Source organism: Trachurus trachurus (assembly GCF_905171665.1).
Source record: "Trachurus trachurus genome assembly, chromosome: 7".
Classification (NCBI taxonomy): domain Eukaryota; kingdom Metazoa; phylum Chordata; class Actinopteri; order Carangiformes; family Carangidae; genus Trachurus; species Trachurus trachurus.
Window position 1 is genome coordinate 12,850,009 of NC_139901.1, and position 27,524 is coordinate 12,877,532.

The 27,524-nt window shown below is 46.1% G+C and overlaps 1 protein-coding gene across 1 annotated transcript; it reads right to left on the reverse strand.

The window, feature by feature from the left end:
• Positions 1–2,478: 2,478 nt before the first annotated feature.
• On the reverse strand, positions 2,479–27,524 carry epha2b (eph receptor A2 b). Its single transcript, XM_083974783.1, has 17 exons — positions 27,367–27,524; positions 26,519–26,598; positions 24,375–25,023; positions 12,667–12,822; positions 11,489–11,848; positions 11,199–11,329; positions 10,936–11,107; positions 10,754–10,853; positions 10,042–10,097; positions 9,331–9,456; positions 8,398–8,595; positions 8,238–8,299; positions 7,755–7,964; positions 7,517–7,666; positions 7,233–7,426; positions 5,289–5,444; positions 2,479–3,982 (listed from the first exon to the last, which is right to left on the reverse strand). The coding sequence occupies exons 1-17, from the start codon at positions 27,449–27,451 to the stop codon at positions 3,874–3,876; spliced, it is 2,994 nt and encodes a 997-aa protein (XP_083830909.1). The 5' UTR covers positions 27,452–27,524; the 3' UTR covers positions 2,479–3,873.

Consider the following 27,524-nt stretch of genomic DNA (forward strand, 5'->3'; position numbering starts at 1 on the left):
CAGATTACAAACACGTACAGGATGTGATTGTGGGGAAGCCAACAGTGATTATCTGAGGCCCTTTGTGTGATCGTTGGTAATAATCCCTCATTGTAAAAGGAACGTCAGGTATGTGAGAACACCGTGGGAGATGATCTGTGACCTTTGTGGATGTGTGTACAATCTGTCTGATTGACTTCCTTTTAAACATTTTCACTATATTCAACAGGAAAACATTAGAAACACATTGACACGTCAGGTATGAGGAGAACAGGTCTGAATTATGATATGAATGAAGCCTGACTTCCAGGCTTCTGTATTGTGCACGATGGCTCATTGTCACGCAGGTTTTTTCACTTGGGTCCCAAATTTCCCAGAATACTCCAGGTACACCAGGTAGGATTGCTGCACAAGCATCCAAAGAGACACATAGGCTACTGTAAATGTTTGTATTTTCACCATTAATGGTGATTTTAAAATCACAACAACCATTTCATGTTACATTCACCTACCCTATTCCTCCCGAAAAGGTTTTTAAAAGAGCTGTTTGTATTATGTTATATTACATTGTTACATTCGCTAACATTACATTGTTGTTGCTGATTTGCATGAGAGTCTGTTACTCACAGGGCCATAGAATCGTCCTAACTTTTCACATCCACACTTGGCCACGACCCTTGCCAATCTGTTGCCGGGGCAGATAAAGGGGTAAAGATGAGAAGTGGGATTGGTCTTGAATGTGTGTTTACTGTAAACAAACCACTGTTATCCAAGTGTAACTCTGCGGCTCATATTCAACCACTTCCTCTTATGATCTTGCTTGAGAGCATACTGTTTATGAGGCCATAATGTGGCTGACTAATGAAAAGTATTAAAGTTTCTATGCTGCCTGTCTCAAGGTTTCTGCCTCTTAAATGAGGCACTTGTATGTGGAGCAGGAGAAAAATACTTGATTCTTAGTTAAAAAGCCTTTATCTAAACATGGCAACTCACTGAACAAACACTGACCTGTTTCAGACAAGATGGTCTTCAGGGTCAGAGACCAAAAGATACGGACAAACCTCAAGAAAACAATTTCTAAACTTGTTACAGTAAGGGTGCGTCATCCAATCTTAATTAAATGAAACCAGGTGGCCATGTGAATCCTAGGACTCATGTGGAAAAGACGCCTTTTTCCTGCAACTGTAGCCAAGAGCTGCTCTTGGTGGGAATCAGTGGGTCTCTGTAAATACTGTAATGAAGAGAAGGTCTGGACTTACTCTATTTGAAAATTGCCTTGAGATACAGAAGTTCTGTTGTGGATTAGCACTTTATAAATAAAAATTGACTTATTGACTTCACGGGTTCATGGGAGAAGAACGTCTGATGTGACGCTGGAGGTTATTTCCCAAGGAAAAAGATCAGAGTGTGACTTTTGTTTAATAAATAAAAATGTCAGAGCTGAATCAGACATTTTCAAGTTTACTTTTATGCCGTAATTTAATATCTGAGTTGATTTGGGAATATTAATCTAATAAGTACTGTATATAATAACTACTGTAGATGCTGACAGTGTGTGTGTGTGTGTGTGTGTGTGTGTGTGTGTGTGTGTGTGTGTGTGTGTGTGTGTGAGTGAGAGAGAGAGAGAGAGATACAGGTTCCTACTGTGGAATTAAAGCATCCAGCAGCATTATGAGGATTTCCAGGTGGAAGTATAAACATCCTGGCACCATCTAAAACAAACAGAAACATTCCTGTGCTGTGTTCAACTATCAATCACACACACAGACTCAGCAAAAAAACAAACAGACATTAATTTAAGACTTTATTGCTCCACAAATGCAAATGAAGACAATCTCAGGTTTGAATAATTCAGAAATAAGAGAAGGACATTAGAGCTTTTTTTGTTTCATTATTATCAAGAATGAGAAGAGCAACCTTCAGTTTTATAATCCCAGCTCAGTGTTTATCAGGATAAATAAATTAAAGTAAAAAATAAATAGACTATTAAATACAGTATAAAACAACAGGCAAAAGGGAAGGCATTTGCTCTTTGATGAAGGAAATCTTAACATGTTTGGAAAGGCAGAGAAGTAGAGACGTGATGTTAAACTTAAAGCAAATAATCCGTTTCTTAATATGGCAACACAGTGAAATCATAAAGTAAACCAGAGTAAAAACAAAATCCCTTTTCCAAAGATGGAGCTATCAGCTACAATCCAATCAGAGTTACATTTTGAAAACACAGTAAAAATTCAAGTAAAGGAAGGTGCACATCAGTAACGCAATGATTTGCAGTCATCAATTAAGAGAAGTGGGTAAGAGGCACTTTTCAAAATGTCTTTACATGTCAAGAACAAGCTTTATTTATATATATATATATATATATATATATATATATATATATATATATATATATATATATATATATATATATATATATATATATATATATATATATATATATATATATATATAGACCTTTTTTAAAATCAAAATTTACAGTTTAATCCCGTTGACAGTGATGGGTTTCTGTATGGCTTCTACAAAACGAAACAAGATGTTGAAAATGCAGAAAACCAAACTATTATGAAGTATGAAATCATTTCAACCACAACAAAAACCATCATCAGGAACTCTTTTTATTTATTTATTTATTTGGAGGAAGGGCATATGTATAACATTAATTTACCATCTCCCTGTTCATTACGACAGAGTATTAGAGAAACAATGATGGAAAAAAATCTGAAATGTCGAGAATAAAGTCAGAATATTTCTGAATGACAAATTGTTTGTTTCCAGTTGTATTAAATTGATTCATGTAATGTAAATTCCTGTAATTTTACAGGAACATTTTCAAAAATATTATGAGAATAAAGTTCTCATTTTTGGTTCTGTGTTTTTTTTAATTTTCCTAATATTCTTACTTTTGTTTTGATATTTAATATTTTTTTATTTCCTCCTCACTGTTATCCCTGATCCTCTGACGTACTTCATTACCGGCACGCTACAAACAAGATGAACTGCACTGTGAAAGTGATGTAATTGGCTTTTAAGTGATTTCTGACTGTGTGATACCATCTGTTTGAGTTCAGTTGACTTTGTGAGAGACAAACCAAGATCACATGATTCTTGATCCAAGTGCTACATTATATAAAAAATCCTCAATATTTTTTGGTTATCGCACAAACACAAATAAAGAAAAAAAAGTCTGTACACAAAGAGTACCTCATATATGTTCTGACACCACGTATATGATTATAGCTTAATCTCAGCCAAGAGTAACACCAGGTCAGTCTGTGTTCGCACACCTGAGCAACACCGTGGGCCAGCTCAAGCTCTGTTCTCAGCCCCGCCGTCTCGACGCTCTGTCCTCGCTGCTTTGACAGGAAGTGGACAAAAGTGCCAATTAAAGGGAGACGGCGTGACATCAGCACCAACCACAAAAAGGGCTCAGTCCCTCTTTCCTATCCCCTGTTTGTATGACTTAGGATGCAGTTACGCCGTTGAAGCTTTTCCCAGAACGAACGGGCTCTTTTGTTGATGTTTATGACGCCGGAATGTTAAATTATGAAAAAAAAAAATCAAAATAAATGCAAGAGTGAAGAATTGAATCTGTACAGAAGACGTGAGTAATAAAAATAGATATCTAAATATACAGAGTCTAACTGATACATCTATTGTTGTATATTTATTCCATTCCCTTGTGGATAAGTTGAACTAAAAAAAAACAAAAAAAACAAACAAATGTACAGTAAGTCAGTCTGATTGGCCCCAGAGGATGGCGAGACGTTCCTCTTGGTTCTGCCGATCAAGCGGCGTCCCTGCAGTGTCGCTCCAGCTCAGTTCAGAGTTCAAAGGGCAGCCCGCTTCAGTGCCCGATTTTAATTCCCTCCGCGATCATCGCCGTCGGGGTCACACAGCAAACACACTCAGAGTGCTCGTCTGGTCCTTCAAACCCAAGATGCTGTAGGCGATTCTTTTCAAATGGCCTGGGAGCCTCACCCCGATGTTCTTAATGTCCCTGGAGGAGAGAGACATGTTTACATGAGACACATGAGTATAAGAGGAGCTTTGGACACATTCCAACACTTTTCACGCACGTCCTTCCTGCCTCTCCGGCTCTTGAAGCAATCAGGACTCATCCCGTTAGATGAAACGCCAGTCGCCAAACAGATCTCTGGACCGGTTCAGCCCGGTGGGGCGTCTGCCAAGGTCTCAATTTATCCTCACCATTAAAAGGATAATACTGGGGGGGGGTAAGGGGTGGGGGGGGGGGGGGGGGGGGGGGGTGGAGGAGGGTTTGCACACCATGCAAACCTGCAGAAGCTGCAGCAGCCCCTGAGTCAAAGCAGCTTTAATTACAGCCTTAATTACTTAACGAGGATTCTCCCTGTTGACCATGAATCACTTGTCTGGCGAGCAGAGGGTGGGCTGTAAATAACTGCTGGTTTTCCCAGAGTGCTACCAGATGGAAACATGGGGCCATGAAATCACACCATCCAAGACGACGAGCACTTCAAAAGGGTTCATCGTCTGTTTTACTGTCGACCTCATGATATGGGGATGGGGGCAAGAGAGAGGAAGAGGGAGAGCTCTGACCCTCACTGGCCCGTTTGTCACGGGCTTCTCTGAGCCGTTTGTCTCCAAAGTCCAGATTAAATTGTCCTAAAATCTCCTGTGACAAGCTCAGGCTGGGACGGACACACACCTCCTCAATCTTTCTAGAAGTACAAACGTGCCGACCACATGACTTCAGCTTTCATCCATCTACATCAGCCACTTAATCTCCTCTAGCTCTTCTCCTCTTCCTCCTGTAATGTGGAAGAAGCAGCCAACGGGCTAAACAGGCAGAACTGGTGGTTTTCAGGGCTCAAGCTAAAGTGTGTGTGTGTGTGTGTGTGTGTGTGTGTGTGTGTGTGTGTGTGTGTGTGTGTGTGTGTGTGAAGGGTGGGATGAGAGAAAGAATGGAGAGGAAAGAAGAATAAGGACTGCGGCGACCACAAGCCACCACCACCAGGCTACCACAAATGAGCCCACTCCTTCTTCCTCCCTCCCTCCCTCCATGACTTTTTCCATCTCAAACATTTCTCAAGTTGTAGCTGAGGTTACAGATTATATTGTGCACAAACTTCTGCTTGGCTGCTAAATAGCAACATATTTAGGAAAACAAATATGTAAACGACAACAAGGAGGAGGAAGAAGTTCATAAAAGACTTATGCTTGGGGGGGAAAGACACTTAAATATGTTGGTTTTGAGTCGAGCATTAATTCCCAGGCTTATGTTCCTCCACACTTCCCAAGCTCCTGAGGGAAATAGATCTACTCACTCGTTCTTCATCTGCAGGACCTGGTCCATGGTGACGATTCCAGCGCAGGCGAAGTTCTCGCTGTACTGGCTCATCTTGATGGACTCGAGCCACTCGGAGACCGACCTGAAGGGGGAGCCGTCCGAGCCACTGGTGCTGGGCAGGCGGATGGATACGCTACGGGCAGAGAAAAGTAGACCCAAATGATAATCGTCAACAGGCTTTCCCACAACAAAGGCAGATGACTGAGGACTGTAATTACGACGCAGGAAACAAGATGGTGATAAAAACCAGTCGGAGCAGTCGGGGCAAGAACCGATTAAGATGTGAGCTCTGCTGCCTTTTGTCCTTTCTCACAGGTTCTGGCTTTAATGCTGCCTCACAAAAGGAGAGATATGCATTCATGCATACAGTGCCATACAAAGGAGCTTTAGTGTTCCTGCAGGACAGCACACACATTTCTTTCATTAGCCTGGCAGCCAAGGTGTCATTATGTGCTTTTAGTGGTTTAAGGAGACCTTTACAAAGCTCCCCCAGAACCACCCCAGATAGACTACACACCCTGCACTCCCCCAACCAGAGCTGCTCTCAGGTCTGTTCAAAACCAGGTCAGGTCTCAAGTCTGTAAATCAAATCTAGGTCCGGCCTCAAGTCTGTCAATGAAAGTCCAGGTCAGGTCTCAAGTCTGTCCAGACAAGTCCAGGCGATGGCTCAATAAAAAACTTTGATTAGGCAGAAAAACTGCTTCAATAATCTCAGAGATGGTCCATGTTAAGTCTAAAGTAACTCGAGAGCTGTTCAGGATAAGTTTGGAGTCATTGGATACAAAGAATCAAGTCTCATGTCAAATAAAACCAGTCCAGGTTTCAGATCTGTCTGTTTGTTGGCCTGCATTACTTTTGTTCAGATCAGTCTGATGTGAGTCATAGCATTTCACAAAAAGAACGACTGACTCATTTTTAGCTTAAAATATTGGACACCTCACCCCCAGTCAGGCCTGATGCCATGTTGCCAATAGTAACAATCACTGACACATGCCCCAAGCAGTAGCACCCGACAACCCAGACAGAGAGAGGAAAACATGGATCATAATCTGTCAATTTACATGAAGTTGAATTCGAGTCAATTCATTTTCTCCTGAAGGCAAGTGGAGCCGAGTCACTGCACCACTGTCCACTGTCCTTTGTGCAACTGATGAACTTAGACTCACTCACCTGAAGCCTGACTCTTTATTCCATATAAATGTGTGGATGTACAGGCACAAATATATCTGATGAAATTTAATTTGATGACTCATTTGTGTGGTGAATCACGACCTGTTGACACTGCCTAATTTCATTTTGGTTTTTTTGCACAAGAATTTTCAAGTCAAGTCTTTAGGCCGTCTTGACTCATGTTTCTTAACATGTTTCAAAAACAACAGTGAAATCTGAGGTGACCTCAGTCTGACTGGAGTTAAATTATATTTATTATAAAGCAAATTAAAATCACTGCTGCTTCTTTTTTTTTGTTTATATGTGACCGATGTTGTTTGGTTCGGACTTGCCCTGAGCGAGGATCGATTCCGCAACCTCTCGCACCGGAGGCGATGATGCTAACCGCTTCGCCAAGAGGTTAACAACCATTTGACAAATTGGTTAGCACGTCTTTTTTATGGGTGAGTGAGTTTAATTCCAGTACCGCTACCGCCACAACCTGTCACTTCTCCTTAGTGGAACCTCGTGACTGTGGCACACCCGCGGACCTCCGTAACACATAGAAGAAAAATTCCATTCACATGTCTGCAGTTGCTTATTAAGGGATTTTATAAGAAGAAGATAAACTTCAACAGAGGACAGAAGGAGAAATGAAACAAAAACCTGAATGTATATCATATTTCAAACGTTGTGATCTCAAGAACAGGAACGGAGGTGGTGGCAGTGACACAAACCAAACCCTTTAATCTGGTTGGTAGATGATTCTTACCGTGGGTCGAAGTCTGCGATGGTCTTCAAGGATTCAGGGCTCCGCAGCAGTTTGTCCAACAGGCTGACGATGTCTCCGAAACGTGGCCTCTTGGAGCGATCCTGCAGCCAGCACTGCAGCATCAGCTGGTACACGGCTGAGGGGCAGTCCATGGGAGCCGGCAACCTGAACGCCTCATTGATGGCCTTCATCACCTGCAGGTGGTTCATCGGGCGGCCAAATTAGATTAGAGTCTCACAAAAACTCTCTCGCACGCCGATCTCAATGTCAAAGCTCAGACTCACCTCGTGGTTGCTCATGTCCCAGTAAGGCCTCTCGCCGAACGCCATGACCTCCCACATGACGATACCAAAGCTCCACACGTCACTGGCTGAGGTGAACTTTCTGTAGGCTATTGCTTCTGGAGCGGTCCAGCGGATCGGGATCTTTCCTCCCTGTTCGAAAGAAATGCTTCAAGTTAGAAAACAGAAAGACGACTCGAAAAAACTCATTGACACTGTGCTGAGTTTCATATCTACTCACACTTGTGGTGTATGTCCCCTCAGGGTCGTCCTCCAGCACTCGGGACAGGCCGAAGTCCGACACTTTACACTCCAGGGTGTTGTTGACAAGGATGTTGCGAGCAGCCAGATCACGGTGGACATAACTCATGTCAGAGAGGTACTTCATACCTGCAGCGATGCCACGGAGCATGCCCACCAGCTGGAAGGAGGAAAACTCACCATCGTGGTCCTGACAGGAGAAAACATAATAATATTCACACATCCATCTGTCTTCTGTTGCAGGTGCATAGGTGAGTGTCACTTCAATCTTGGAAAAAAGGAGAGACTTTCATCAGAGTATCATACTCCTCCTCCTTTTTGTGACTGAAACGTCAGTTATCTAATAAACTGTGGTACTAAGCAGGAGGCGGTGTGCAGGATCCTCCTTTTTTCAAAGATTATAGCTTCGTAATAAAACCAAAAAGATCGCGATCCAGAAGGAGACCATCTGTGGTGGACTTACCCTCAGGTACCTGTCCAGTGCTCCGTTCTCCATGTACTCGGTCACGATCATGGCATGTTTAACTGCAAACACACAAAAATAACTCAATACCGACTCAAACTTGACCAAAAGAAGGTTGAAAAGTGATGTAAAAAGGTGGAAAAAAAGCAGCAAAACTCACAGAAATCCTTACATTTGGTGACCACCCCCTCTAGACGAATGATGTTCTGGTGAGAAAACTGGCCCATGATGGAGGCTTCGCTAAGAAAATCCTGTCTCTGCTTCTCCGTGTAGCCCGGCTTCAGCGTCTTGATGGCAACTGCCACCTCTTTCCTACCCGGCACCCTCAGAATCCCCCGGTACACCTCGCCAAACTCCCCTGCAGGAGAACAACAACAATTTTGTTTTGTTTTTTAAGTCATGAATGAGTGATTTACGAAAAGGGATCTGAGGTGAATGTGTTTGATTTGTCGTCTCAGGTTTCCAGCTGCGGGCGTTTGCTGTACAGCTGAGTGAGAACAGGGAGGTTTTGCCTGGGGCTGTCTCACAGAGGTGTGTTGAAGCTGGGTGTTGAGAGACAGAGCCTATGCTGTATAATTGGTGGACGGCCTGTGGTGTGAGAGCATGGGAATCAGCTGTCACATGAGGAGAAAGGAGGAAGGGGAGTGTATGTGTGTGTGTGTGTGTGGGGGGGGGGCACGGTCATGGGAATAGGGGAGGAGGGTGAACGCTGAAAAAAGACTGTAGGTTCAAAGGGCAAAGGTGGTCGCGCTCGGATAGACGTATGTATCGTGTATGAAAGATCTGGGCAGGGCCCAGGAAGCTGCTGTGATATCTGTCCAAAACACAGATTCTGCAACACTTTGTTTTGTGTAATTATTCATGTCAACTTGAGCCAAAACACACGGATCAACGCCGCCAAGAGTTGCCACACAACAAAAATGTCTCAACTTGTCGTGTGAGAACTCCAGTTAGATGTTAATCTCGCTGAAGTAACCGCTGTCAGTCAGCTCCTTAAGCTGTGGAAAAGGCTCAATATAAACAGCAGAACTCGGGGATTGGAGAAATCTTTCAACATGTCAGTGTTAAGCCCCTCAGCAGCGTCGTCACTCACCAGCTCCAATGACTTTCTGTTTGGTTATGTGGCTTGGGTGGATTTCAGTGGCAAACTTCAGGACAGCTACGTTGGGGTCCTCGTATGTGTGGGGGTCGACATAGGTCTTCAGAGGCTTCAGTTGCTCTGTGAGGAAAACAAAAACAAGATTGTTGCGTGCAGAAATTAAACAATATAAAAATTTTGTATCATATTTATGTGACCAAAATTCCACATAAATCTGATTGTGGTGTTGTAAAATGTGCTGAAAAAAACAATTAACAGCACTTTTTGTTTGCATTGGAAGAGGCTCTGTGTAAGTTTGTGGTTTATTATCAGGACCACATGGAGCATAAGCACCACTGCATTTACAATACATGAGGTACATACTCCACAGTGAACGTGACAACACTCTCGGGCAGCTGCTGGTCTGCGGCCAGTTAGCATGCCAACTTCAGTGGATGAAAAAATTAAGAAACTGAGGAAATCTAAGTTAACCTTAGACGGGGACAGTCATGAACGTCTTGTGCCTTGGAACTTTCTGTGAGTGCGTCTATGAGATTGTTTTATTTATTTTAATGCTAGTTGCAGCAACCACAGAAATCAACCACAGTTTAAAATTTACATGGTAATGTAAACAGTGATTTTACCAAAACCATTTCATCTCTAGTAGAGCGTTAACAAATAAATAAAGTGAATCAAAAGAAACAGATTTGAGACATCTTTTCCTACCTGGGCTGGAGAAGTAAGTGTCCTCTGGTCCTTGTCTGGTGTGAGAGTTTCTTTTCCTGAAAAAAACAAACATTTTATTCCACTTTTATTCCTCCAAATCATCTGCCTGCATTAATATCAATAGCACATAGCAACCTTTGTAACCATTTTTTTAGTCGTTCTAAGGCTTTCAAAAGGGCCCGACACTGGTGCAATGCGTCTATTCAGAGAGAAGCGGCCCTTTGATAAAGCCTGACGATAGACTGTGTTTGCCAAGCTGATTTAAAGACTGAAAGACAGACAAGCCGGCGGGAGGGAGGGAGGTGGACAGACGAGCCGCGGTCGACCGCGGTACAGGCCCAGGTCACCTTTACAAAGTGCCCGCAGCCTGGTACAGAAAGAACTAAGCGCCTCTTATCACCAACAATGTACCACTCTGGACCAATTTCCTTTCAAAGGCCCCAACACTCAGTAGAATATAACCATTGAGCAATGACAAGGTGCATTCAACGCAAGTTCTTTCCCCCGTGAGTGCTGGGACACAGATCCAGATAAAGAGAAAGAGAGAGATGGCTAAAGGAAGAGAGAAAGAGAGAGGTGAGGACAGAGTGAATGCAAAGGCCATGTGGAGGCCCCACAAAGGAAGGGCAGAAGAATGAGAGAGGAAGCTGGTGAAGGAGGGTGTATTATAACTGATTAACAGGACGGGAGGGGGGGGGGGGCAGTTACTGACCGTCTGCGTAGAAACAGGACCATGAGGACTATGAACAACACGGCCACTCCTCCAACCGCTACAGCGAGGATGGGTACTGTGTTGTTTTGAATGAGACGCCCTGGAAACAGCAGAGGCAACACATCAGAGAGATCCCAGAGCCACAGAAACTTTCTTCTCCTACAGTGGGTTTTGCTCTGTACCTTCAGAAGAAGTCTCATACTGTTCCTCCACGCTGGAGCCCCCGGGGCTGCCGTCGCTGCCGAGGGCCTGCACCCTGAACAGGTAGGCCGTTCCAGGAGCCAGATCATTGATCTGCACCGAGTTCTTCTCCAGTTTGAGCACGATGTAGGTCGTCACGTCCAGGTTATCGTCCTGGGAGACACGTTGAAGTTTTGGAAACGCCTTAAAACTTGCACGGTGCTGAATGTGAAAACTTACAGTGAAGTAAAGAAGAGGGACATACCTTCTTGCGGTAGATCAGCTCGTAGCGGGTGGGCCGGTGTTGGGCCCGTGGTCGGGGGGAGACATCCCAGGAAAGAGACAAGCTGGTGGAGCTCCGGTCAACCAGTCGCATGGCGGTAATCTTGGGGGGGTCTGAGAACAGAGGGAGTGAACACGTCAGTATCTCTAATGTGAAAAAAAGTTCTCAGCAGCAAGATTCGACTTGCAGAGCTGCCACCACCTGATACCATCTCTCATTACTGCACCACAGCGATAGCATCGCGCCGCCCGCCTCCTATCTGCTCCGCTCACCTGTGTAGTGCAGAGATGTCGTCAGAGCGCTGGTGGATGGCGGTCTGGCAGCCCGCGGCGCCGCCTGACTGGCGAACACTGACACACCGCTGTGAGCCTCCACAGTGAAGGTGTAGTTGAGGTGAGCGTCCAGCTCGCTCAGCGTCACCTTGGTGTCGGTCAGACCCGCGCTGGACGGGTCGTAGCGGATTTTCTCTCCACAGGGCTGGCACGCGTTTCCATCGCAGCGCTGGCACTCGATGCTGTAGGTGATGTCGTCGCGACCTCCGGTGTCTTCAGGCGGACTCCAAGAGAGGAGGAGTTTTCCTGCAGAGAGCTGAGTGGTGGTGGCCACGAGGTCCCGCGGGGCAGAGGGGAGGCCTGAGGAACACAGACCACAGATTAGGACATCAGATGATGGTCGTGATTCAGGAAAGTTCTGTATCTCCAAGGTCGGCGCCATATAGACGGACACATGATCTGATATGATAATAGTTTCAATACTACAGCTTTTCACGTTGCTTAGTGAAGTGAATTCTACTTTTGTTTACACATGAATAAAATGTAAATCCCCCATCATCCTTACAGTTCACAGTAGGTATCTTGGCTCTTTAAAAACATTTTAAAACTGCGGATATTTATTCATCACAGAGGAACAGTCAACACTTAAACCAGCTATCACCATTTCTTGGTGGAAAGTAAATATTCAGGAATGACACCAACTGGCCAAAGAGATTACCCTTTAATTACATATCTACCAAATTTGGAAATCGTTTGGATGTACTGTAGGTAAATGATAAACTTAAAATTGCAATGCTTCTGTTCTTACAGGTGAAAAATGAGCTGAACACCTGTTGGACCCAGGACATTATAAATAGGAAGTAAAAGGTGAGGGGGTCCCATGATTCATATGATAGAGTCTTAAAGATCGTCAAAAAATCATAACAAAGGGTTTAAACTCTGGCAGTTGAATTATAATAACAGTTTTACAATCAAAATGCTTCACCACACATTCATTTTAAAATGAGCCCCTCCCACATTTGCAGCTGTAGAGTCAGTAATCAATGCTGTGTGAAAGCAAAACATACAGTGCATTAAACCAGTCACTTAGTCCCTGCAGGAATCAAACACAACTCAGGTCTGACATCAACAATTGTTATTTGTTGCCTTCTTGTTATTTGAGTTTTCTCCTCAATTACCTGAACAGGGTCCAGTTGCGGGGTCGGTTGGGGCCCTGTAGAAGCCGTCCTTGCAGGGGCAAACCAAACTTCCGGAGTCAAGCATCTGGGTGTTGTCAGGGCACGGCGCACACTTGTCACCGGATGCTGCAGCTTTGAAGAAGCCGGGCTGACATTCTGCAAACACAGAAACACATTTGCATGAGCAGGTGAACAGGGACAACAGTGACTTCAGGCAACGTCGTTTAAGATGTAGCCAGTTCCTCCGCATCGCTCAGGTCTCTCTGAGATCAGCGACGCTCTGAACTTTTCACCTTTGCGTGCAAGGCCGCAAGGGTGAGTGGACATGTTATTATGTCAAGGCCGAAGGTCAGATCTGGACCAGTGATAGGGATATGGGAGCTGATGTTCTGCACAGTGTTGATTGTCCTCACTGAAGCAACTGAAGCGAAAATGTTTCTCACATGAGCCAAGCCCTGAAACAAAAGCTCAGACTCCCTGCCTGGCCAGCACTCCTACTTTTTTACTTTTTCAACAACATCCCCCCCTGTGCTGTCGCTGTCCTACTGTCTCAACTCGCTGGCTCTCTCAACAAACACAACCAGTCATCCCACATTCCACAACAGTAAGTCAGCATTCAATGCTGCGAGACGAGAGAAATAAAAAGGCAAGAAAAGCACAGAGATTTAGAAGCCAAGCGTCTTTGCGCAGCGCATCCGTTTGCACTCAACGCTCCTTTCTGTTATTTCTTTTGCAGCCTCCTGAAACTGTATCGCCAAGATAAGATGACACCTAATTTCACACGTCCAACTCAGAGCAGAAAAAAACAAATGCAGGTAGAGGATCCAGCTGTGTGTAGCGATGGTGAAATATGAACTTAATACAGTGTGAAATTTGTGAGAGAGCGCGCCATAAGGGAGAGTGAACATGAGACATGAGAAGACCCCCCCCCCCCCCCCCCCAACCCTCTTTAACTCATGCATTCCAACGGCTGCTGCTGCTGCTCATGTCCTCACACCATCACACGTTCACACACACACACCCATACACACACCCATACACACGCTCTCTCATGTATGCACTGCACACATGCACCCACAGCCACATGTATGCACAAAATACACATACATGTATGCAAAGCACAGCCACCGACACACGGGTAAATCTGACATCAGAGGAGGGGATTATGTCCACTGCCCCGTCACCTGTTCATGTCCCTCTTCAGAGTCGATTTAGACACACACACATGTTGGTGCCAGAGGTCAGAGGAGAACAGTCAGACCGGTTGGAGCTGAGAGAAAGGCAACAGGAACTCAAATAACAACTTGTTACAACGTGCAGAAGAGCATCTCTGACCCATGACACGTGGAGCCTTGAAGCAGATGATCCACACCAGCAACACAGGACGACAGAAAAAGGAAAAACGATGCCCGATCTGATGAGTCCTGATTTCTGCTGTGACATTGGATGGTCGGGTCAGAATTTGGCCTAAACACCATGAAAGCATGGCCGTGTATCAACAGGTCAGGCTGCTAGTTTGGGCCCTTTAGCACCAGCTGAGCATCATTTAAACACCACAGCCTCCCCGAGTACTGTTGCTGATTGATAATGAACCATGTCACAAAGCTCAGATCATCTCAAAGTGGTTTCTTGAACAAGACGATGATGAGTTCACTGGACTCCTCCGCAGACACCACATCTCAGTCAAATTGAGCTGTGACCTTCGGTGAAACAGGAGATTCACATCATGGATGTGTAGCAGATAAATCTGCAGCAGCTGTGTGATGCTCTCATGCCAATATGGGCCAAAAACCTCTGAGGAATGTTTCCAGCACCTTATTGAATCTGCTCCACCGAGACGTAAGGCCGCTTTGAGGGCAGATTGAAGGAATTTACCTCAAACTGTCAGATTGTATGTCATTTTTATCGGCGCACAACCGTGCACTCACTGTGTGGTTTGGTAACATTTACTGCACATGATCATAAATCTCTGCTGATCTACTGGATGTAGAAGACATCGACAGTTTCAGACTTCCGTCCCAGGTCTTAAATATTGTAAACGACCCTCTTGTTCTTCTTCCCTCAGACCCTCTGTATATTGCTGCACCTCTTGGTACGCTAAGAGTTTTGTCCCTTCTGAATAAATATTGAATGACACTTAAATATCTTTGTACTGTTTGTGTCATGACCAACTGTAAATTAGGCATATATATAGTATATTTTGTATTTTATTGTTCTTTTCAATGCTCTTTTCATATTGTATTATAATGTCTTTTGTCTTCATGTTAAGCATTTTCCAATGTTATTCCACCACAAATAAACAGACTCTGTAGATGAGGTCCAACCAAGTCATTTGCTCACGGTACTTAAATAGCTCCTAACAGGTGTCGTACGATGTTGACGACACCAATGAGGCCAAAGGACGAAGACAAGAAAGAGAAAGAATGTCAAGTGAAGATGTGAAGATCAAACAGAGGACGTGAAGCATGAAGTGACCAGAGGCATTAAGTCAAAAAGCAAACACCAGTTCTAATGTGAGATTCCTGCTGAGAGATAAAATCAAGGCCACTCAAAGATCGTGTCTCACTCTGCGGCTGCTTCTCGCTGAATGAAGTTCATGTTGGAAGCTGAAAGTGACCACACACACGCACACACACACACAAGGCAGAAAGCGTGCACGTCTCCCACTCCATTTCAGTCATATCAAGGGGATTTACTCGATTGACCATGAAGTTCACTTTTTTCCCTCTTTCTGGTCTTTGTGGTTTGGTCTCATTCAGTTTCAGTGTGTATTAAGTGAAGAGTGTGACGACAATGACGGAAAGAAACAAACTCAGCACGAGAGGAATCTGTAAGTTTGTCTAATAGGTTCACGTGTTGCTCTAGAGAACGTCTCCTCTCTGTCACAGCTGTTGCACTAACAACCACTGCTACTCATTAACGCAGGAGAGGAGAGGAGGAACAGAAGGTCCGAGAAAAAAGAAAGAAAGAAAGAAAGACAGGAATACTGTATCCTGCTGAGGGCTGGAGAAAAGAGGGGAGAGAGAAAGGAGACAGGCGGCGGTGAACTCCTCCATTGAGAGGGGGGAACAGCTGCTGCCTCAAACCCTGATTCGTACCCCTACCTCTCCTCCTCGTAATCCCCAAATTCCTTCCTCCCCTCCTTCTCTCCTCCCAGTCCTCACTAAAAAGGCTCCCAGCTAACCCATTAACATTGCTATTCACCACTGACCAGCAGGCAGGGAGAATGCCATGCCATTCAAGTGCTGAAAGAGAAAACACACACACACACACACACACACACACACACAGAAGCATTGCAGATGGGAATAGCCGAGATGCCACATGGCAACTGAATAGAGCGGGACTAGCCTCTTTTTGGTGCTACAGTGCTGGCTGCAATGCATCGTGGTCAGGCCTGCGGAGATGATGGCCTTATACTGTAAAGCTGCCTCTATAATCAAGATGCATTCCAGCGCACACCACCCAACAGGAGGCCCGTAGCAGCAGAGCGCCTTCGTTCCTCCATCATGAATGTGAACGGGTTTGTGTTTGTGCGACATGTGACGAGTTTCTGCTGCCGAGGGATTTAAAGAGAGGATTCTTCGACAAAGCAGAGACCAGAGAAAGGAAAACTTCCTGGTTCCATGGAGACGGTGGAGGTGGAGGATGGCGGAGGGGGCTGCTGGTGTTGTTGGATTGTTGCTGGACACAACAGGAAGCAGGAAGCGCGAGGCTGACGCAGCCTTCCTTCCTTGAGCAGCCAATCAAAGCAGGGAAACATAGGGGGAGCGTGACCAGGAGAAGAGGCTAGCGCTGAGACGACCAGAGTCCTGAGACAGAATAATAACTGCAGAGGAAGCCAAAACGTGTTGACCCAACATGAACGCAGCACTAAAAGGGAGGGTGGATGGGGAGGGGGGTGTGGAGGGGTCCGGCGATGAATGCTTTCCCTCTCATAAACAAACGTCTCTCAGCCTCTTCTAAGTTGAAACATCTGACAAACTTCGAGCAGCCACTTTTTCCCTCCTGTTTGTCATGTGAGAGGCCCCGGTGCACCTTGAGTGGCTCTGTGTTTGTTTATTGAGAGTGGGTGCACAGGCCTGGTACATTCGGGGAGCCCCCCCTGAATGGCTGGCTCAAGTGCCCGGGGGGGCCTCCTCCCCGACCACCACCACCCTGGGTTTTGTCGGCCGGAGTTAGTTAAGATGGATGAGATGGCGACAGTGATGAATGTACGGTGGGATAGATGGATGAATGGGGAACATGGTGGCTTGACAGCAGAAATCAGCCTCAGGACGTGGAGGGAAGGGGTGAGGAGGTGAGTGGTGGGGGGGGGGGCAAATCGAGTCCGGCGCTGGGCTCCTTAAAGACTGAGAGGTCATGTCTGCCTCAGGGCAGTTGTGAGTTAAACTGTGCATGGCTTACAGGGAGTCCGTGGCCAAGTAAAACAAACACATGCTCGCAGTGAGGAGGAGGAGGAGCAGGAGGAAGAGTTGCAGCAGCAGCAGCAGCAGCCTGTGGCTCGTCTCATGAGGAAGGAGGTTAAATACAGAAGTATGGCCAGAGGACAAAAAAACATCTTGGAAAAATAAATCTTTAAGAAATAAATACAAAGTCTTGATCTTTATCAGAGAAGCTTCACAAACATCTGGAGGCAACTGAGTCCTTTCTTTGTCTCCTGCCCCCCTCCACCCCACTCCCCGACCCCACCCTGCAACCTCCAACCCCCTCTCTTTCATTCCCGAGTTGGTCCGACCCATAATTGCAATATGTCATGTCATTTTGTTTGTATGCACGGTGACAACATGTCATTAGCATTTTGGGGGACGGAGGTTCGTGGAACAATGGGGGTCTCTGATGGGGGAGGTGAGGAGGTAACATGAGCCAGGGGTCACTGAGGTAAAGGAGGGGAGGAGCAGGGGGCAGTAAAGGTGTAGGGGCTGATGAAAGTGTGTGCATGTGGGAGGGGAGGGGGGGACATTAGTCAGGAGGATTAGTTGAGCGCTGCAGCAGCTGTAAGGGCATTACATCTGTTTTACAATTGCACTCTGGCTTTCATCTGGGGCTGTTAACAAACACAATAAATTCCCTGACCCCCCCCCCCCCCCCAACACACACGCACACACACACACACACACACCACCTCTCACTCTCTGTCCACCAATTCTCTCTTGGACACCGGGTGTTGCGGCAGGACTCTGCAACACATGAAAAAAGTAGACACAACAACAACAACTCCTGCACAACAACCAAAAGACATGGGAGGGGGGGGGGGGGGGGGGGGGTAACACCAGGGGGGGTTGGGTTGAGGTGGAGGAACTGAACGTGAGCGTGAAGGTCACAGCCGCTGCTGTTTGGCCACGTTTCCTCCTGACGCTGCTCAGACCCAGACGACCAGGTGGCAAATACAACACTGCTTTACTACACCACACTGAGCCAACAGGTCGCACACACACACACACACACACTCTGAGGGCCGAGGATCCACTTCCTGGTTTTAGTGGGAGGGGCCAAAAAACGACCAAATGCACCGATAAACGCCAGTGACTTATCAGGCATGGGGGACAAAATGGAAAGTGGCTGAGCGAGGCGGCCCAGTGCCGGGCCACAATGGAAAGCCCTAAGCCAACGGGTCGGAGAGTCACCGGGGGATTAGATGACCTCCGGTTTCCGCTGCGGCCTCGTCCTGTTAGCGGGGGGGGGGGGGGGGGGGGGGGGGGGGGGGGGGTGCTGTGTTATGTTGTGCTGGGGGAGAGGGGGGAGGTGAGGTGGAAGGATAGTGCTGACCTCACACACCAGCAGGACAATACAATGTGCTTCACTACTCTGGACCCCCCCCCCCCCCCAACCACCACCAAACACGCACACACACACACACACGCACACACACGCACACACACACACACACACACACACACACACACACACACTCCAGGCTCAGGAATGTCACAGAGAGGAAATATGTCCCGACTTCCACCACACATTTGCTGAACAGCCAGAACTGCTGAGCCTCAGTTATTTCACTAATGGCAGAAACTAAGGGTCTAAATCAGTTAAATACGTTCAAACTCACAGCTCTGCACAAATGTGACCCCCCACCCCCCAACCCTGTTACTCATCACTTTGTGGTTCCAGCACAAACTCCAGGACAGTCAGGAAAACTTTAGCAGCACGTTAGCCATGAAGCTAGTCGGGGAGCTTTAAAATTTTTTCATCATCTCTGCTGAGTCTAAAAAGGAGAGTTTCATTCTAGCTGTAAAATGTCATTTCTTTGACGCTATAGCTGCTCACTCTCCATAGACTCCTCGAACTCTTTTGAGTGACATGTGGGTGAACATTATGCACTTTGACTCTCAGCTCAACCTGGGACCTTCTTCTATGTGTTTGGATGAGCTGGAGGTTAGGGGGCGGAGTCAGACACTGCCAAGATAGCAATGTTGGAGCAGCTCACTCTGAGCTTCAGCTTCACAGTCTGTGACCATGACATGTGAGATTCTGTGTCAAACTATAATAAATAAAAGCAATAAAAGCTTTAAATTAATTTAGTGCCGAGTCTAAAAAGATGAAAAGATGTCATCATATCTTTCTCACTGTAATAATCTTGTCAATCAAGTTAATGTGGTAAACAGAAGGTCATTACCGTCATTGTGAAGTGGATCCAACATTAACATATCAACAAGCACCGAGCCCTCACACCAATCACACTTATTAAGCCACAACAGTCGATTAGCTCTGATGCACGTCAAAGCGCTACCGGGGACAGTGGATCTCCTCCTTTGCAACATTTCCTGTCATCTTCTCTGCAGTAATTGCCAGCGTTCTCTAAGACGTGACGCGGCAAGACAGTGCATGATACCACTTGAAAGTGTCTTCAGAGTCACACACACACACACACACACACACACACCCCTCCCCATTATCCAACCAACTCCCCACTAGTGGTGTGCCTGCTGGGCAGACGTTACCTTGGCACGAGATCTGAGGAATCCACCAACTCAAAGTAATCACGGTGGCTTTGCAGGGCAGAGGAGGAAGCAGAGAGACTGTATCCAGCCTGTGCGTCTAAATGCACAGTGTAGTCTGTGTTTTTATTCTTTACATTTCTGAGACAGAGGCATTGGAGGCCGTGAGCCGAAGGCACTCAGTGGAGCTGAAAATTTCATTGTGGGGATTATCCGGCAGGAGAGAGATGATTCCATTATGTGAAATCCACTGTAAGCCAACTAAATCAAATCCCAGCGATCCCGAGGTGTGGTGCTACGTGTGCATTTCTGTCTATACTCAGATAAGCTGCAATTGCACAAGGTCTGTGGTGATTATTACGAACCAGGTACATCGAGCAGTTTCAAAGACACAGGAACAGTTTATATTCAAGACGACAACGATCTGGGAAACTGTGACGTTGCACTTCATGTTTATACATTTGCCACCATGTCTGTTGCTCTGCTGATTGTCTGCATTGTTCACATTCTGCCTTGTATTTATCTTGCTGAGTCGACTGTGCTGAGATGTATTTATCAGGACCGTATACAGTCTAAATAGCTCCATCAGGGCTGTGTGAAACGGGATGTTTAAAGTCTAATCTGTGTCATATTCATGACCTGCACAAAAAAAGGGGAAGAAACGACTGCAGCCAAAAATAACAGTGGGTCTGTGATTTCTGCAACAACGTGAACACAACACATGAAGGAGGAACTTTTTGTTTGTCTGTCTGTTTGTTGTACTTGGGACATCTTGCGCAACAAGTGAGCGTCTCTTGAGTAAATTGCATTAAGGGCTTTGAGATGGTCATGGGAATTATGTGTTGAGATAAGAAAGTATCAAATAAACAGAAAGACAACAGGCGGAACATTTAGGCTGAAGCAGAGGGAGTCTTCAGGGACGGGGAGGCAGCAGCAGAACCAGTAGTTAGTTCGCTTGAAAAGCACAAACACACCCAAGTCAATTACTACCCATACAAATCACTCACCGCGACGCACAGTCACACAACTACAACTTAGTCACCAACTGTTTGTTACATCAGCTGTGGATGAGCGGGGAGACACGGGCCGAGAGGGGGAAGGAGGGAGGGAGAGAGGGAGGAAGGAGGGGTGAGACGGAGAACGGTTTACTGGAACCTCGTTGGCGAAAGGAATAATAACTTTACTGGAACTCAGTGGACAGTTGTTCCACCATTTTCTCCAAAACATCCCAGATCCTCCACATTGAGTCTCCCTGTACGTGTCCAGCTCTGTGGGAACCTGATGTGGGATTAAGGCCTGTTTGTTGAGGCTGACAAGGTGTGGACCCTGACGGTTAAACACAATCCCGAGGACCAGCCGGGGCAGCCCGCACTCCTTTGTGGGGCGACACACGGTATGCCATTCTATTGTGCCACAGAGGATTATGGGTAAGGAAGGGCGTGATAGGCAACGGAGGAAAAGTGTGTCAGTGTCAACAGTGAGTCACAAGTGGAAACACACAACACCGCTGCTGCTGCTGCTGCTGTTGGGGTTAAAGACGTTTTAAACCACTTAATTACAAAAAGTTCAGATTTTTTTCTCCACATTTAAAAAAAAGAAAGTTTGTTTTCTCAAGAGGAAAATTAAAAGCCTCACTTTCTGACATCCTTTGTTTATTGGCAACCATAATTACATTCACTCTAGAACAGTACTTCTGAGTCATTTTGAGGTACTTGTAGGCTACTATTTTATGCTGCTTTGCTCATCTATACATACTGTACTACGCATCTAGTCTCTAAGAGACTGTAATGAATAATTGCACTCTTTCACATGCTCCTGTCAGTTCAACCGTGTTGTGCATTGTGGAGCAAACCTTTATAAACCATAACATGAATGAACTGAGCACTATCTGTATTTTTCTCTAGTGAACCAACAAAAAACAAGAAAAAGTCTTCACATCAGTTCTTATCAGCCAACACTGACACTGAGAGGGTTTGGCTGGACCCAAATTGTAAAAAATACACATAATATAATCATATAAATTAAGTTCTGCACAAGTGCTGAAAGACGCATTTTATCCATTTCATCAGAATCTAAAAAATAAAAACAAAGTTTTCATGCCTCATGAGCTGATAAAGTACAAACAATAAAGTAATAAAAACTAAAACCACCCTCCATCTGTCTAACATGGATCGAGGTCATTTACAGTAGATACTTGTGTGTTTTGAGAGTCAAAATAATTCACCTTTATGGTGGCCTGTTATGCTCCGATAAAAAACAAAGCCCTGTTCTGTGCTCGGCCTCAGACCTTGATATGATTTACAGCTGCTCTATAAAAGCTTTTAGATTCTAAACGCTCCGGTAGGTCTCGTCTCCACGGAGCAGGAAGTGTTTTATCTTTAAGTTTGTTTGTCCAGAGGTAAAAGAAGAAGAAGAAGGAGGAGGACCCTGTAGTTAGCACGAGGCAGCGCCACACGCCACCTACAGATACCTCAATGGGCAGTTTAAGGGGGAAAAACACAGTTTGACAGACGAGTGATGTCGAAGCCAGAAAACGCCACTGTGATGACGCGACGCAGACGAAAACCAGACAAAGTCACAGATTTCTATTTTAACAGGTCCTGCGGGGCCGAGGGGGCCTTAAAACTGAGTGATCACATCAGTGAACATGGAAACTTTTAACCCGGGTAAGAAAAAAAACACCACAATTGAAGTTTTGTGGGTTTTCCCCCTTCGAACAGGAAAGAAGTGGGTAGAGTGATTAACTGTGTGTCTGTATGAGAAGCCATTTAAAGCCCTTTGAGCCGTGTGTCTGGAGGCCGCACTGCAACCCTGTGATTCACGTCCATCTATGTCTGCAAGTCAGACCTCTCATTTGACTTCATCTACGTACTTCTTCTTTTTTTTTTTTTTTTTTGAGGGGGGGGGGGTTCTTTGTTTAGTCATTTTTATGTGAGGGCTTGACCCGGAGCTGCTCTTCCTCCCCTGGGCATTCCTCAGGTCTGGAGTAATGTAGGGAGGCTCCTCCTCGGCAAACTGATCAGGAATGTACCAACCAAGCGGGAGAGGAGGTGAGGGAGGTGGAGGAGGAGGTGGAGGTGGGCTCCTCCGGCCTCGCAGGGAAACACAGCTCGTCATTGTTCTCCTACCTTTACATTCCAGTCCTCACCTCTCTCTGTTCTCCAAAAAAAAAGAAAAGAGAAATCACACCCCTCCACCAAACACAGCCTCTCGCTCTTCTATGACTTTTCTCTCATTCCTTCCTGCCTTCCTCCGCCTCCTCCTCCTCCTCCTCCTCCGCCTTTCTCCTTAATCATCTCTCCTGGCATTTTCCCGCAGCTAAAAATGATGCATTGACAGAAAACTTCATCGCTTTTATCGCGTCTCCAGCCAGAAGGGAGGGAGAGCAGATCTAGTGTAAACCAGGCTCCATGTGGATTTACAGCTGGAGTCCATGGTGTGTGTTCCACGATGTTCATACACTGGCAAGTGTGTTTCAGGTCGTGTGTGTGTGTGTGTGTGTGTGTGTGTGTGTGTGTGTGTGTGTGTGTGTGTGTGTGTGTGTGTGTGTGTGTGTGTGTGTGTGTGTGAATACCAAAAGAAAGGCAGTGGAGGAGGAGGAGGCTGATGGGAGTCTTTATGTGCTCTGTCATGGAGCAGATCTCAACAGGCCCTCACATGCTTGAGTGTGTTGTATGTTAACATAAAGTCACACACTCCAGCCCAGAACTGAGCCTAGGCAAATTAGTGAAACAGAGGAGTAGGAGGTGGGTGTGTGTGTGTCGGGGGGGACATGTCGTCGGAGTGCTTGATCACACGAAGGGGGCCTCAGCTCCCTGTGATGCCTCAGATGAACAAAGTCAGTGGGGCTCAGGAGCTTCCTCCCTCCTCCCCCTCCTCCACTCGCCCCAGTCCAGCCTTAAAGATGCTAATCCATCACAGTACAGTAGCCCCCCCCCCCCCCCCCCCCCCCCCCCCACCCCACCCCAGCTGCTTTCATCACTTTCAGTCACCCTGACAGCCCTCCCCACAACAATAAAAGCTTCTTCTTTGCAGGGACTTAAAACACTACTACAACCACAACTACAAAGTCAAAGGCCTGAGTTATGTTTGGACGCAGCAGCAGCAGCAGCAGCAGCAGCAGCAGTAACACACCCTGATCCAGATAAGAAGACGGGCAATAATGAGAGAGCAGGAAATCACCTGATATAACAGGCTGTAACTTATGAACTAGTCCGGGGAGAGGTGAAGTGTTAGAACATGTCCATTAAACATCTTCTTTAGTATGTGGTTTCTCAATCAGTGATAAAAATAAATCGCTATAAAAAAAAAGAAAATGTAAACGACAGGAACTGAGGCTTTTGATGACACACAGGGTGTAGCAGCATTTTATAGCAGAAGCTGGTTGTGCTAGTACAAATCTTTCCACACAGTTGAATATGTGAGATTTGTGGCTGAAACTCATGTTTCCTAATTTCACAGGTATCTGTTGGAGGTCAGGGAGGATGCCGGGACATGCATGAGTCGGCCTCGGCATTCCTTCCATCGCAGAGAGGCTGCATTCGCCAAGGGGAGAATTCCACTGAACAATCATAATAACACCTATGATAAATATCTGCAGATTCACACACAGCCTTGTTTTACAACCAGTGGGTATTAAACTTAAGGTAAAGGGCGACAGATGCCCCAAATGGTCTCTTTAGGAAATGCACTCTCTTTCATGGGAACTTGTGAAGTGTCTGTTGGCAGAAAGACCTTTACGACCTGTACAACCTTTAGTCTTACCTTGACATGCGTCGTCCACTTCTTCGTAGCCTGGTTTGCACTGGCACTGCCCAACCGGCACCACCCAGTCTCCGTCCACGGTGCAGTAGATGCGAGGAAGCTCCTCGCTGATGGCGTTATCCACGCACACGCCGCTCACTTCCCGGAGAGCTTGGTTCTCACCCCCGGCCACGGTCTCAGGGAACAACGCCAGGCTCTTCACCGTGGCCAGACAGGTTTTGTAGTAGACCCTTACAGAGAGAAGTGCGACGCACGCTCCTATGTCCTGAAAGGCCAAGTAGAAGCCTTTTCTCGACAGGTTCTCCACCACTCGCGTCTCAGTGTTGATGCGCAGCTCGTTCTTGCTGGTGATCTCGTCAGGAGCTATCGTGGCCACTTTCTTAAACTGACCCTTCCTGAAGGTCGTGCCCACGTCTGCGTCCGACTCCGACGTGAAGAGGTTGAAGGTCTCCTTGCAGGTCAGGGAGGCCCCGTCGAAGGAGTTGCAGTCACGCACGATGAACTGGATCTCCACAAACACCCGCGAGGCCGAGGGACGCCGCTGGATGAAGGTGGTGCGCAGCCAGTTGTCCTGCTCGCGTTCGCCAACGTTGCAGACGGAGTAGGTGTAGAACTGAGAGCCGTTCAGAGTCCTCTGGACGACCTCCCACTAAACAAAACCACACAAACCCACAAGGTTAGAGGTAGGAACACCGGCCCCGGGGAGCCCCTGAGCATGCGGAGCCCAACCAGAGCTGTGAGAGGGAGGCAAAAATAAAACAGGACCATAAACTCCAACCACTGTAATGTGAACCTGGAAACAAAAACAGTGTGAGAGGGGACACCGGGGGCCCCACACACTCCTGAATAGTCCCATGAATATTTTGATGAACTTTGAATGCAACATGTTTCTACAGCCCCACGGTGCAACGATGCCACTCACACATTTCTCGCATTGCAAAGATACCAAATTATATTATCGTTCACATGCTGCTGTTACTCCTGGCATAGTCCCCAAGCACTGTTGCAACTCGCATATGAAATGCTGCCACAACTATTTTGTTTAAAAAAAAAAGTGACAGCATGTTTTAACATAACCTTGGCTCTTAAGGAGCAACTGGCCCCCACCAAGGCGGGCGGGCCAGGGGGCCAGGGGACCAGGGGCCTGTGGTTTTGCTCTGTGCATGCAGCCACTGTGCTATTAATTAAAGGAATGTGCTTTGTTGGCCGAGTGTGTGGCTCTGCATGTAAATCTGTTGTAGAACAGCAGAACCAACGCGTCTATTAAACAGCTGGAGAAGCTTTTTACAAGAGGCTTTTAAAACTTAAAATAATAATTGTCATAAGTGTCGGTAGTTACATGAGAAAATGTGCTCAATAAAACCCATTTCCAACAGACCTTGAAAAAAAATAAAAGAAGCATCTTAACGTTAACACGTGATGCTCATTGGTGCTAAAAGTGAAACTGGAGTTATGGAGCAGTGAGAGGGTGTGTGAACAACACATCTGCACATGCCTTTGAGTCATCAGCACATGAAATGAGGCAGTTTACAGTGAATTTGCATGAGCCTGACTGGTCAATTACTTAGAAACCGCAATATGGAAGACGGCACACAAGGCTCCCGTTGGCAGGCAGAGAGATAACCACAGCAGCCTATAGACACTGACACTGCAGGGAAAAGGTAGCTCAGGCTGATTAGCGGCATCTACAATCCCTCCCCCTCTAAAGAGGTACCACATGCTGCAAACTTTAAAAACTTAATTGCTCTCTAACATACAATTCTGTAGCTGGAGCCCTGAAACCACAAGAAGCCACAAGTATTCCCAGCTCAGAGCGAGCAGCTCCTCTCGTCTGCCGGAGCCCTGCTGCAGCCCAGACATGCTCCTGATGGGATCCTAGCGCTCCTGCTCACATCCAGACCCGGGACACCACCGGCCTCTCACACTGCCCAGTCCTGACATGTGGACAGCCCCCCACCCCCACCCCTGCTCCACAGTCGACCACACCAGTCAAATATTGGTCAAATATTCTGCACCATATGATCCCAGCTCATCCACAGTCTCCACGGGAACTTTTTCTCCACTGCAGATTTATCCTAAAGGCAAATTCCAAGAGAAGACGCAAAGAGCTGGAGGAGAGGGGGGAGGGAGGGAGGGATACTCACCCCAGGTTTGTCTCCCTGCTCTAGGGGCCATGTCAGCCAGCCCAGCTCACCTCCTGTGGCCTTCATGTCCAACAGAACCTCTGTGGAGACACAACAACGATCAGCAGCTGATAATAAAACTTAAAATCCATCAAAATAAAAGCATGATATTAATTTTTGATATTCACAAATGACAAAAAAATAAATAAATGGAAAAAACAAAACTGGATCAAACTTGACACAAACTTCTGCATTGAAACTCATTGTAAATCTGTACACTTTCATCTGCCACATGGTGACTTATGAATAAAATGCATATGCACATTAACTTACTCAGCCTACTTATATACAGTACATAGATGATTTAGGCCTACTCACATTATTTATTTTATAGGCTAAACTTTGTTCAGATTGTGTTTCACACCAATTCAAAAACGTTGTTTGTCCACGGAGGACAAATCTAATGATAAAACTGGCAAATAATGTCAAAGTAACGATTTGCTCCATAAGAAAAAAAAAGTTTTACACAGTGACTGAAAAGTTTCAGGGACAGAGTTTCTCTTGAATTCACCTGCTGCTGTTGGAAGCTGTGAGCAGCTCAGGCGCAGCCACCTTAGCTTTCTTATCGATTAGGCTATTGGTTATTAAATGAGAAAACTTCGATAGGAAACGTCTGTCACCAGTTGCAGCTGTTTGTTGAAACGCGACTAGGAGACAGCTATGCAGCTCTGTGACGGGAGGTTTCACACACAGTTTCCTGGTTTAAAGTCCTGCAGGAGCCTCCGCATGGCCCCGCGTGCTTCACCGCAATAAAAGTTTTATCACGGGAAAAATTCTTGGAAATTAATTGAAGAAAAAGAGACACTCACCTTCTTTACTCTGTAATGTAATTAGTATCCCGTTAATGAGGACATATGAAAATAATAAAGGTCTGAATCCGCCGGAGAAATCCATTTGGCAAACTTTCCTTCCCCTCTCTCTCTCACACTCTCTCACACACACTCTCTCTCCCTCTCTCTCTCTCGCT

Bases quoted from the DNA above. Each gene is read 5' to 3' on its own strand.
- epha2b (XM_083974783.1), bottom strand. From the start codon at position 27,451: ATGGATTTCTCCGGCGGATTCAGACCTTTATTATTTTCATATGTCCTC. The intron at 11,849-12,666 runs GTAATTGAGGAG...TGTGTTCCTCAG, and splicing joins CGCAACTGGACCCTGTTCAG to GCCTCCCCTCTGCCCCGCGG. The intron at 8,596-9,330 runs GTGAGTGACGAC...GTTCTCCTGCAG, and splicing joins ACAGAAAGTCATTGGAGCTG to GGGAGTTTGGCGAGGTGTAC.